Here is a 12,113-nt window from a genome sequence, read left to right on the forward strand (position 1 = left end):
AACAAATGATAATTAAGAGGTATAACCCATATGAAGGGGAAAAAAATTAAAGTCATGAATACTACAGAGAACAAAATCCCATTGTATGTTAGTATGACATAAGGGAATATAAGTTTTATAAAAAACAAAACTATGGGTATGATCCAGAGAATCCAATAGATCTTTTTTTTTTTTTAAGATTATTTATTTGAGAGGAGAGCCAGGGGAGGGGCAAGGGAAGAGGGAGACAATCTCAAGCAGACTCCCTGCCAAGTGAGGAGCCCAGTGTGGGGCTTAATCCCAGGACCTGAGATCATGACCTGAGTCAAAATCAAGAGTCGGACATTTGGGGCGCCTGGGTGGCTCAGTCGTTAAGTGTCTGCCTTCGGCTCAGGTCATGATCCCAGGGTCCTGGGATCGAGCCCCGCATCGGGCTCCCTGCTCGGCGGGAAGCCTGCTTCTTCCTCTCCCACTCCCCCTGCCTGTGTTCCCTCTCTTGCTGTGTCTCTCTCTGTCAAATAAATAAATAAAATCTTTAAAAAAAAAAAAAAAGAGTCGGACATTTAACTGAACCGAGACACCCAGACACCCCCAATGGTTCACATTTTTCTTTTTCTTTTTTTTTTTTTTAAGATTTTATTTATTTATTTGACAGAGAGATAGAGAGAGAACACAAGTAGGCAGAGGGAGAGGGAGAAGCAGGCTCCCTGCAGAGCGGGGAGCCCGATGCGGGACTCGATCCCAGGACCCTGGGATCATGACCTGAGCCGAAGGCAGCCGCTTAACCGACTGAGCCACCCAGGCACCCTGGTTCACATTTTTCTAATGGTGTCTTAATATCAATAATGTTAATATTATTTAGCCAACAGCCATTCATCCAGGGCTATGAAACCTAAGAAGGCATCTCGGATACAAGGCACACATTTTCATAACTTGGGCTTGTGTTTTGTCAACAAAAATATGAATATCTTGGGGCGCCTGGGTGGCTCATTTGGTTAAGCATCTGACTTGATTTCGGCTCAGTTCATCATCTTGGGGTCATGAGGTCAAGCGCCTTATTGGGCTCCATGATGGGTGTGGAGCCTGCTTGGGATTCTTTCTCTCTGCCCTCTCCCCCCTCTCAAAAAATATATACATATGGGTATTTTCACAGCATATTTATTTATTTTTTATCCAGTATTGCTTCTCATTTTCAGAAAGACCATGAAGTACTTTTAGTAACGAACTTGTAAAGAATGTGAACATCTTCTCTTTAAGTATCTGATGCACAGACAAGCCTTATAGCCCTCTCTGCTTTGCAGAGAAGACCACTTAAATTCAGTAAGCCCTCAGGCGTCTGCCGGGCTGCTGAGAGAAGATTGTTGTGTTAAAGCTCCTTGTACACCCTTGCCAATCAGTTTTAAAGCCCTCTAAAGCTGCACATGGTATCATTAAACTTAAGTTTACCGTGCATTAAACAAGCTATAGCTCTTTGAAGTCCCGAAGTTCATTATGCTAACTCTCAACCTTGTTTTTATAGTTACCTTTATATTTTCAAAACATTTCATTAGAGGTAACAACTACACACACAGTTTGACAGAGCACACTTCTAAGGGGAATGGCATTATCACAAAATCAGTTGGGAGCATAGAGGTTATTCTAAGTCAGTTTGCCAGTCTAGGAGCTTACAGTGTGCTCCCTGACTACATAAAGATCCATCGATCAATTTTTCTACCTCTTCCAAGATGTCTTACAGTCAACATTGTGGAACCCATCCATAGATTAAGTTATCACAAAGTCCCTGTTCAGCATAAGATTTTATGATACATTCATTGGGGAACTCTGTCACCATGTAAATAAAGCAAATGTGTCTGCTCAGGAATTATTTTAAAGAGAGTGTGTGAGTGGGGGGAGAGGTGAAGGGAGAGAGAGAGAGAGTATCCTCAAGCAGACTCCCTGCTGAGTGGGGAGCCTGACACAAGGCTCTATCCCAAGACCCTGAGATCATGACCTGAGCTGTAATCAAGAGTTGGATGGTCAACTTACTGAGCCACCCAGGCACCCCAGGAAAAATTTTAAAAGTTATTGGGTCAGGGATACCTGGGTGGTTCAGTCCGTTAAGCATCTGCTTTCGGCTCAGGTCATGAGCCCAGAGTCCTGGGATCGAGCCCCGTGTCGGGCTCCCTGCTCAGCGGGGAGTCTGCTTCTGCCTCTCCCTCTGCTGCTCCCCCTGCTTGTGCTCTCTCTCTGCCAAATAAATAAATAAAATCTTTAAAAAAGAAAAAAGCTATTGGGTCAGAATAGGAAATGCAGAACAAATTAAAATTAACACTTTTACTTCTTTTAGTCTGACAGATGAGTATTTTTAAACAATAAACATTAAATGAAGTAGGAACAAAGGGAGATGTGAAATGCTTGAAATTTGTAGTATAATTTGGGGCAGTTTTATTATGTCTGTTAGTAAGTTTTAGTAGTTATCTTTAGATTTAAATTTGTTTTCTAACCTTTTATTTGTTGTTATAATAAGGAGATTTTTACCTTAATTTTGGGATCTCTTATTTTATTTCAGGCAAATCCTAAGAGAGAACAACTGCCTGCAAACCTTATTACAACACTTGAAATCTCACAGTTTGACAATAGTCAGTAATGCTTGCGGAACCTTGTGGAATCTCTCAGCAAGAAATCCTAAAGACCAGGAAGCATTATGGGACATGGGGGCAGTCAGCATGCTCAAGAACCTCATTCATTCAAAGCACAAAATGATTGCTATGGGAAGCGCCGCAGCTTTAAGGAATCTCATGGCAAATAGACCTGCAAAGTATAAGGATGCCAATATTATGTCTCCTGGTTCAAGCTTGCCATCTCTTCATGTCAGAAAACAAAAAGCCCTAGAAGCAGAATTAGATGCTCAGCATTTATCAGAAACTTTTGACAATATTGACAATTTAAGTCCCAAGGCCTCTCATCGTAATAAGCAACGACACAAACAAAGTCTCTATAGTGACTATGTTTTTGACACCAATCGACATGATGATAATAGGTCAGACAATTTTAATACTGGAAATATGACTGTCCTTTCACCATATTTAAATACTACAGTGTTGCCCAGCTCTTCTTCATCAAGAGGAAGTGTAGACAGTTCTCGTTCTGAAAAAGATAGAAGTTTGGAGAGAGAACGAGGAATTAGCCTAGGCAGCTACCACCCAGCAACAGAAAATCCAGGCACTTCTTCAAAGCGAGGTTTGCAGATTTCCACCACTGCAGCCCAGATTGCCAAAGTCATGGAAGAAGTATCAGCCATTCACACCTCTCAGGAAGACAGAAGTTCTGGGTCTGCCACCGAGTTACATTGTGGGACAGAGGAAAGGAATGCACTAAGAAGAAGCTCTACTGCCCACTCACATGCAAACACTTACAACTTCAGTAAGTCAGAAAATTCAACTAGGACATGTCCTATGCCTTATGCCAAATTGGAATATAAGAGATCTTCAAATGATAGTTTAAATAGTGTCAGTAGTAGTGATGGTTATGGTAAAAGAGGTCAGATGAAGCCTTCCATTGAATCCTATTCTGAAGACGATGAAAGTAAATTTTGCAGCTATGGTCAATATCCAGCTGACCTAGCCCATAAAATACATAGTGCAAATCATATGGATGACAATGACGGAGAACTAGATACACCAATAAATTATAGTCTTAAATATTCAGATGAGCAGTTGAACTCTGGAAGGCAAAGCCCTTCACAGAATGAAAGATGGGCAAGACCCAAACATATAATAGAAGATGAAATAAAACAAAGTGAGCAAAGACAATCAAGAAGTCAAACCACAACTTACCCCGTATATACCGAGAGCACTGATGATAAACACCTCAAGTTCCAACCACATTTTGGACAGCAGGAATGTGTTTCCCCATATAGGTCAAGAGGAGCCAATGGATCAGAAACAAATCGAGTAGGTTCTAATCATGGAATTAATCAAAATGTAAACCAGTCTTTGTGTCAGGAAGATGACTATGAAGATGATAAGCCAACCAACTATAGTGAACGTTACTCCGAGGAAGAGCAACATGAGGAAGAAGAAAGACCAACAAATTATAGCATAAAATATAATGAAGAAAAACATCATGTCGATCAGCCTATTGATTATAGTTTAAAATATGCCACAGACATTCCTTCTTCACAGAAACCACCATTTTCATTCTCAAAGAATTCATCTGGACAGAGCACTAAAAGTGAACACATCTCTTCAAGCAGTGAGAATACATCCACACCTTCATCTAATGCCAAGAGGCAGAATCAGCACCATCCAAGTTCAGCACAAAGCAGAAATGGTCAGACCCCAAAAGCCACCTCCTGCAAAGTTCCCTCAATCAACCAAGAAACAATACAGACATACTGTGTAGAGGATACCCCAATTTGTTTTTCACGTTGCAGTTCATTATCATCTTTGTCATCAGCTGAAGATGAAATAGGATGTGATCAGGCAACACAGGAAACAGATTCTGCTAATACTCTACAAATAGCAGAAATCAAAGAAAACAGTGGGACTAGAACAACAGAAGATTCTGTGAGTGAAGTTCCAACAGTGTCACAGCACATTAGAACCAAATCCAGCAGACTTCAGGCTTCTGGTTTATCTGCAGAATCAACCAGGCACAAAGCTGTTGAATTTTCTTCAGGGGCCAAATCTCCATCAAAAAGTGGTGCTCAGACACCTAAAAGTCCACCAGAGCACTATGTTCAGGAGACTCCACTCATGTTTAGCCGATGTACTTCAGTCAGTTCACTCGATAGCTTTGAGAGTCGTTCAATTGCCAGCTCTGTTCAAAGTGAACCCTGCAGTGGAATGGTAAGTGGCATCATAAGCCCCAGTGACCTTCCAGATAGCCCTGGACAAACCATGCCACCAAGCAGAAGTAAGACCCCTCCCCCTCCTCCTCAAACAGTTCAAACTAAGCGAGAGATACCTAAAAACAAAGCCCCTGCTGTGGAAAAGAGAGAGAGTGGACCTAAGCAAGTTGCTGTAAACGCTGCGGTACAGAGAGTCCAGGTTCTTCCAGATGCTGACACTCTATTACATTTTGCCACAGAAAGTACTCCAGATGGATTTTCTTGTTCATCTAGCCTGAGTGCTCTGAGCCTCGATGAGCCATTTATACAGAAAGATGTGGAATTAAGAATAATGCCTCCAGTTCAGGAAAATGACAATGGGAATGAAACTGAATCTGAGCAGCCTGAAGAAGCAAACGAAAACCAGGAAAAAGAGACAGAAAAACCTACTGATTCTGAAAAAGATCTGTTAGATGACTCAGATGATGATGATATTGAAATACTAGAAGAATGTATTATTTCTGCCATGCCAACAAAATCTTCACGCAAAGCAAAAAAACCAGCCCAGACTGCTTCCAAATTACCTCCACCTGTGGCAAGGAAACCAAGTCAACTCCCTGTGTACAAGCTTCTTCCATCACAAAACAGGTTACAAGCGCAAAAGCATGTTAGTTTTACACCAGGAGATGACATGCCGCGGGTATATTGTGTAGAAGGGACACCTATAAACTTTTCCACAGCTACATCTTTAAGTGATCTAACGATAGAATCTCCTCCAAATGAGTTAGCTGCTGGAGAAGGGGTTAGAACAGGGGCACAGTCAAGTGAATTCGAAAAACGAGATACCATTCCTACCGAAGGCAGATGTACAGATGAGGCTCAAAGAGGAAAAACCCCGTCTGTAACTATACCTGAGCTGGATGACAATAAAACAGAAGAAGGTGATATTCTTGCAGAATGCATTAATTCTGCTATGCCCAAAGGAAAAAGTCACAAGCCTTTTCGTGTGAAAAAGATAATGGACCAGGTCCAGCAAGCATCTATGTCTTCATCTGGAGCTAACAAAAATCAGTTAGATGGTAAGAAAAAGAAACCTACTTCACCAGTAAAACCTATACCACAAAATACCGAATATAGGACACGTGTAAGAAAAAACACAGACTCAAAAAATAATTTAAATGCTGAAAGAACTTTCTCAGACAACAAAGATTCAAAGAAACAGAACTTGAAAAATAATTCCAAGGACTTCAGTGATAAGCTACCAAATAATGAAGATCGAGTCAGAGGAAGTTTTACTTTTGATTCACCTCATCACTACACGCCTATTGAAGGAACTCCGTACTGTTTTTCACGAAATGATTCTTTGAGTTCTCTAGATTTTGATGATGATGATGTCGATCTTTCCAGGGAAAAGGCTGAATTAAGAAAGGGGAAAGAAAATAAGGAATCAGAAGCTAAAGTTACCAGCCACACAGAACTAACCTCTAACCAACAATCAGCTAATAAGACACAGGCTGTTACAAAACATCCAATAAATCGAGGTCAGTCTAAATCCATGCTGCAGAAGCAATCCACTTTTCCACAGTCATCCAAAGACATACCAGACAGAGGAGCAGCAACTGATGAGAAATTACAAAATTTTGCTATTGAAAATACTCCAGTGTGCTTTTCTCGAAACTCCTCTCTAAGTTCTCTTAGTGACATTGATCAAGAAAACAACAATAACAAAGAAAATGAACCTATCAAAGAGACAGAGCCCCCTGACTCACAGGGAGAACCAAGTAAACCTCAGGCATCAGGTTACGCTCCTAAATCATTTCATGTTGAAGATACCCCTGTTTGTTTCTCGAGAAACAGTTCTCTCAGTTCTCTTAGTATTGATTCTGAAGATGACCTGTTGCAGGAATGTATAAGTTCTGCAATGCCGAAAAAGAAAAAGCCTTCAAGACTCAAGGGTGATAATGAAAAGCATAGTCCCAGAAATATGAGTGGCATATTAGCAGAAGATTTGACACTCGATTTGAAAGATATACAGAGACCAGATTCAGAACATGGTTTATCCCCAGATTCAGAAAATTTTGATTGGAAAGCTATTCAGGAAGGTGCAAATTCCATAGTAAGTAGTTTACATCAAGCTGCTGCTGCTGCCTGTTTATCCAGACAAGCTTCATCTGACTCAGATTCCATCCTTTCACTGAAATCAGGAATCTCTCTGGGATCACCATTTCATCTTACACCTGATCAAGAGGAAAAACCCTTTACAAGTAATAAGGGCCCACGAATTCTAAAACCTGGGGAGAAGAGTACATTGGAAACTAAAAAGATAGAATCTGAAAATAAAGGAATCAAAGGAGGGAAAAAAGTTTATAAAAGTTTAATTACTGGAAAAGTTCGATCTAATTCAGAGGTTTCAAGCCAAATGAAACAGCCCCTTCAAGCAAACATGCCTTCAATCTCTCGAGGCAGGACAATGATTCATATTCCAGGAGTTCGAAATAGCTCTTCAAGTACAAGTCCAGTTTCTAAAAAAGGCCCACCCCTTAAGACTCCAGCCTCCAAAAGCCCTAGCGAAGGTCAGACAGCCACCACTTCTCCTAGAGGAGCCAAGCCGTCAGTGAAGTCAGAATTAAGCCCTGTAACCAGGCAGACATCCCAACCAGTTGGGGCAAATAAAGGGCCTTCTAGATCAGGATCTAGAGATTCCACTCCTTCAAGACCTGCCCAACAACCATTAAGTAGACCTATGCAGTCTCCAGGGCGAAACTCAATTTCTCCTGGTAGAAATGGAATAAGTCCTCCTAACAAATTATCTCAGTTGCCAAGGACTTCATCCCCTAGTACTGCTTCAACTAAGTCCTCGGGTTCTGGGAAGATGTCATATACATCTCCAGGCAGACAGATGAGCCAACAAAACCTTACCAAACAAACGGGTTTATCCAAGAATGGCAGTAGTATCCCAAGAAGTGAGTCTGCCTCCAAAGGACTAAATCAGATGAATAATAGCAATGGATCCAATAAGAAGGTGGAACTTTCTAGAATGTCTTCAACTAAATCAAGTGGAAGTGAATCTGATAGGTCAGAGAGACCCGTATTAGTACGCCAGTCAACTTTCATCAAGGAAGCTCCGAGCCCAACCCTAAGGAGAAAATTGGAGGAATCTGCTTCATTTGAATCTCTTTCTCCATCTTCTAGACCAGATTCTCCCACTAGGTCCCAGGCACAGACTCCAGTTTTAAGTCCTTCCCTTCCTGATATGTCCCTGTCCACACATTCGTCTGTTCAGTCTGGTGGATGGCGAAAACTCCCACCTAATCTCAGTCCCACCATAGAGTATAATGATGGAAGACCAGCAAAGCGCCATGATATAGCACGCTCCCATTCTGAAAGTCCTTCTAGACTTCCAATTAATAGGTCAGGAACCTGGAAACGTGAGCACAGCAAACATTCGTCATCCCTTCCTCGAGTAAGCACTTGGAGAAGAACTGGAAGTTCATCTTCAATTCTTTCTGCTTCATCAGAATCCAGTGAAAAAGCAAAAAGTGAGGATGAAAAACATGTGAACTCTATTTCAGGAACCAAACAAACTAAAGAAAACCAAGTATCCACAAAAGGAACATGGAGAAAAATAAAAGAAAGTGAGATTTCTCCCACAAATAGTACTTCTCAGACCACTTCCTCAGGTGCTGCAAATGGTGCTGAATCAAAGACTCTAATTTATCAAATGGCACCTGCTGTTTCTAAAACAGAGGATGTTTGGGTGAGAATTGAGGACTGTCCCATTAACAACCCTAGATCCGGAAGGTCTCCAACAGGAAATACTCCCCCAGTGATTGACACTGTTTCAGAAAAGGGAAATCCAAACGCTAAAGATGCAAAAGATAATCAGGGAAAACAAAATGTGGGTAATGGCAGTGCTCCCGGACGCACCGTGGGTTTGGAAAACCGCCTGAACTCCTTTATTCAGGTAGATGCTCCAGACCAAAAAGGAACAGAGGCAAAACCAGGACAAAGTAATCCTGTCCCTGCCTCAGAGACTAATGAAAGTTCTGTAGCTGAGCGTACACCATTCAGTTCTAGCAGCTCAAGCAAGCACAGTTCACCCAGTGGGACTGTTGCTGCCAGAGTGACTCCTTTTAATTACAATCCGAGCCCTAGGAAAAGCAGCGCAGATAGCACTTCAGCCCGGCCATCTCAGATCCCAACGCCAGTGAATAACAACACGAAGAAACGAGATTCAAAAACTGACAGCACAGAATCCAGTGGAACTCAAAGTCCTAAGCGCCATTCTGGGTCTTACCTTGTGACATCTGTGTAAAAGAGCTGGAATGATGAAACTCAGAAAATTATGTGTTAATTGCAACTGCTATGTAGAAATTTTGTTTCAAATGAAACTTTAAAAGACTGAAAAATTGTGTAAATAGGTTTGATTGTTAGAGAGTTTTTGTTCTGGAAGCCATATTTGATAGTATACTTTGTCTTCACTGGTCATATTTTGGGAGGCACTCTTGATAGTTAGGAAGAAAATGGTAAAGCCAAGTATATTTGTACAGTATGTTTTACATGTATTTAAGTAGCATCCCATCCCATCATCCTTTAATTATTGCTTGTCTTAAAATAACACTACAGATAGAGGATATGATATATTGCTGTTCTCAATCATTTCTAGATTATAAACTGACTAAACTTACATCAGGGAGAAATTGGTATTTATGCAAAAAACCATTCTGCTTTAGTCCTTGTGAGTCCATCTAACATCATAATTAATCATGTGGCTGTGAAATTCACAGTAATATGGTTCCCGATGAACAAGTTAACCCAGCCTGCTTTGCTTTACTGCATGAATGAAACTGATGGTTCAATTTCAGAAGTAATGATTAACAGTTCTGTGGTCACATTATGTGCATATAGATAGCTATGGTGTAACAATTTACACTATTTTGTGCTCAAAACAAAACAAAAACAAAAAATCTGTGTAACTGTAAAACATTGAATGAAACTATTTTACCTGAACTAGATTTTATCTGAAAGTAGGTAGAATTTTGCTATGCTGTAACTTGTTGTATATTCTGGTATTTGAGGTGAGATGGCTGCTCTTTTATTAATGAGACATAAATCGTGTCTCAACAGAAACTAAATGAACATTTCAGAATAAATTATTGCTGTATGTAAACTATTACTGAAATTGGTATTTGTTTAGAGGGTCCTATTTCTTGTTTGTATTAATAATTTTCAAAAAGGCCTCTTTTAAAAGCTTATATAAATTTTTTCTTCAAAGTCTATGCATTAAGAGTAAAATTCCTCTTACTGTAATAAAAACAACTGAAGCTAACTGTTGGCATTTAACCATTCCATGCATTGGCACTTAACCATTCCTGAAACTTACTTTTCTTAAATGAGATTAGCTTAGCACTCCCAGTGTTTAATATTTTTTCTTATTCCACTGGAGTTGATTCAAAACAAATTCATGTAGTAGCAGTGTGAACTACCTAGCACAGGACTGGACGTTGAACATAATAGGCCTACATAGAATATTTCCTTTATCTTAATAGAATTCTCTACTTGAAAAATTAATTGATTATTCTTAGGTGTAAGTAGTCTCTTCCAAGCCTGTCTTGGAATGTAACTGTCTTGTCCCTTCATCTACCCTCTGTTGCTACTGGGTCCAGAATGAACACCTTTTATCACCCTGTATGTTAGGGCAAAATTCCAGCAGCCAATTGTAATCAGCATTTTGCCATGCTCAGAAAATGCAGATCACGTGGAACTTCAAAGCTAGATTTAATACCGTTAAGATATTCAAGACTATTTAAAAACCCCTGCCCGTTAAGGAAAACTTTGTTTTTGGTGGGTAGAGTTGTGGGGTACATGTTCAGGTGCCCCCTTCCTCTCAGAGCAGGGAGATCCTCCTTGAAGGAAAGGGAGATAAACCGATACATGTATTAACAGGTAATTTAATGTGTCTTCCCAGAATTTGTCCTAAATGATGAGAGGGTGAGAATGATAAATGCTCACATATTTGTTGAATAAATGAAGCCTACTTTTAATGATAAAAGTCATGCGCTCTGCATTTGGGGAAGGGAAAAGATTTAGGTACGATGGGATGCTGGGAAAAGGGGTTGAGAAGGAGTAAGCACATCAATTTTGATGCCCTTGAAATCACATGTGGTTATCTACCCCTTACCTGTGTTTATCAGTGCCAGTAAATACTCCAAAGCCCATACTCTTTCCACTGTACCACTCTGCAAACACCTCAATTTACTGATCTTTGGAATATATCGACATTTAAATTTTTGTCATTTATCTGAATGAAATGGCTTGTGAATAATAATAGTTTAAAAGGCTGCTTCCTCTAACAGGGATACGAGTGCATATAGGTCGTATTTCCTCTTTTGGTCCTGATTTTCTATTTTTCTGAATTACTGCATGCCAGTTTTTATGCACACTTCCAAGTACTTTTATGGAAAGAGATGGGATGTTAGTCAATTAGAATAAAATTGCCTTTTTCCAAGGAAGGAAAAAAAAACCCACTATCAATACTGGAAATTAAAAAGGGTGCCTTCCACACACTGGAAAACTCAGGAATTACTGTAGGCGACACGTCCTGTGAGGTCCAGTCAGTCTACATTGCCCATTGAGGAAAAAGTTGTTGGATGAGACTCTTCTGTTACAATAGCTCTGAATTAGGAAAGGGGCAAATTTCAGTTCTACTTTTAGAAGTTCACAGGGTGCTGCCATAACTGATAGGCCAGATATTCCCAGTTTATGCTTGTTGAAAATGGTACCCGGAGCCCAGCGTTGGGAATTAACAGTTGTGATACCCGTTAAGAGAAGCAGTGCTCTATCTAGCTTTGGACTGCAGCAAACAGTGCTCGCTTCGGCAGCACAGATACTAAATTGGACTGCAGCAAACAACTCCTAAGGCAGTGGTTTTCAAACTAGACTGCATTTGAGTCACTGGAAGTGCTTATTAAGACAGAGCTGGGCCACACCCCAAAGCTGATTCTGAGTAGGGCCCAAGAATTTGAAATTCTAACAAGTTCTCTGGTGATGCTTGCTGCTGGTCTGAGAACCATACTTTGAGGTTGATTGCCCTAAGTTACAATGAAGCTCCTTGAGTGATTGCCTTCATTTGTAGCTATTCCTCTCAACTGGACCTTTTAATCTGACAAAGTATTCCAACAAATAAACTTTCCCCTACTTTAGGCATGAATACTAAGCTATACAATCTGATATAGCCCATCCATCTCCACTCCCAATAGTGGACAAATTTAGCAGACATGAATTCTAAAGACAATGACTTTTTGAGAGATTGGATCATGTTCCC

The 12,113-nt window shown here is 40.4% G+C and overlaps 1 protein-coding gene across 4 annotated transcripts in view; it reads left to right on the forward strand.

The window, feature by feature from the left end:
• Positions 1 to 10,112, forward strand: part of APC (APC regulator of WNT signaling pathway) — a 132,009-nt gene extending 121,897 nt beyond the window's left edge. For all 4 annotated transcript variants that reach the window (XM_044917086.1, XM_044917085.1, XM_044917084.1 and 1 more), the window contains one exon: positions 2,528 to 10,112. In XM_044917086.1, coding sequence (XP_044773021.1) covers positions 2,528 to 9,104 — 6,577 coding nt within the window. In that variant the 3' untranslated portion in view covers positions 9,105 to 10,112. The remainder of the gene's footprint in view (positions 1 to 2,527) is intronic.
• Positions 10,113 to 12,113: the final 2,001 nt, after the last annotated feature.

Source organism: Neomonachus schauinslandi, chromosome 7, assembly GCF_002201575.2.
Source record: "Neomonachus schauinslandi chromosome 7, ASM220157v2, whole genome shotgun sequence".
NCBI classification, from domain to species: domain Eukaryota; kingdom Metazoa; phylum Chordata; class Mammalia; order Carnivora; family Phocidae; genus Neomonachus; species Neomonachus schauinslandi.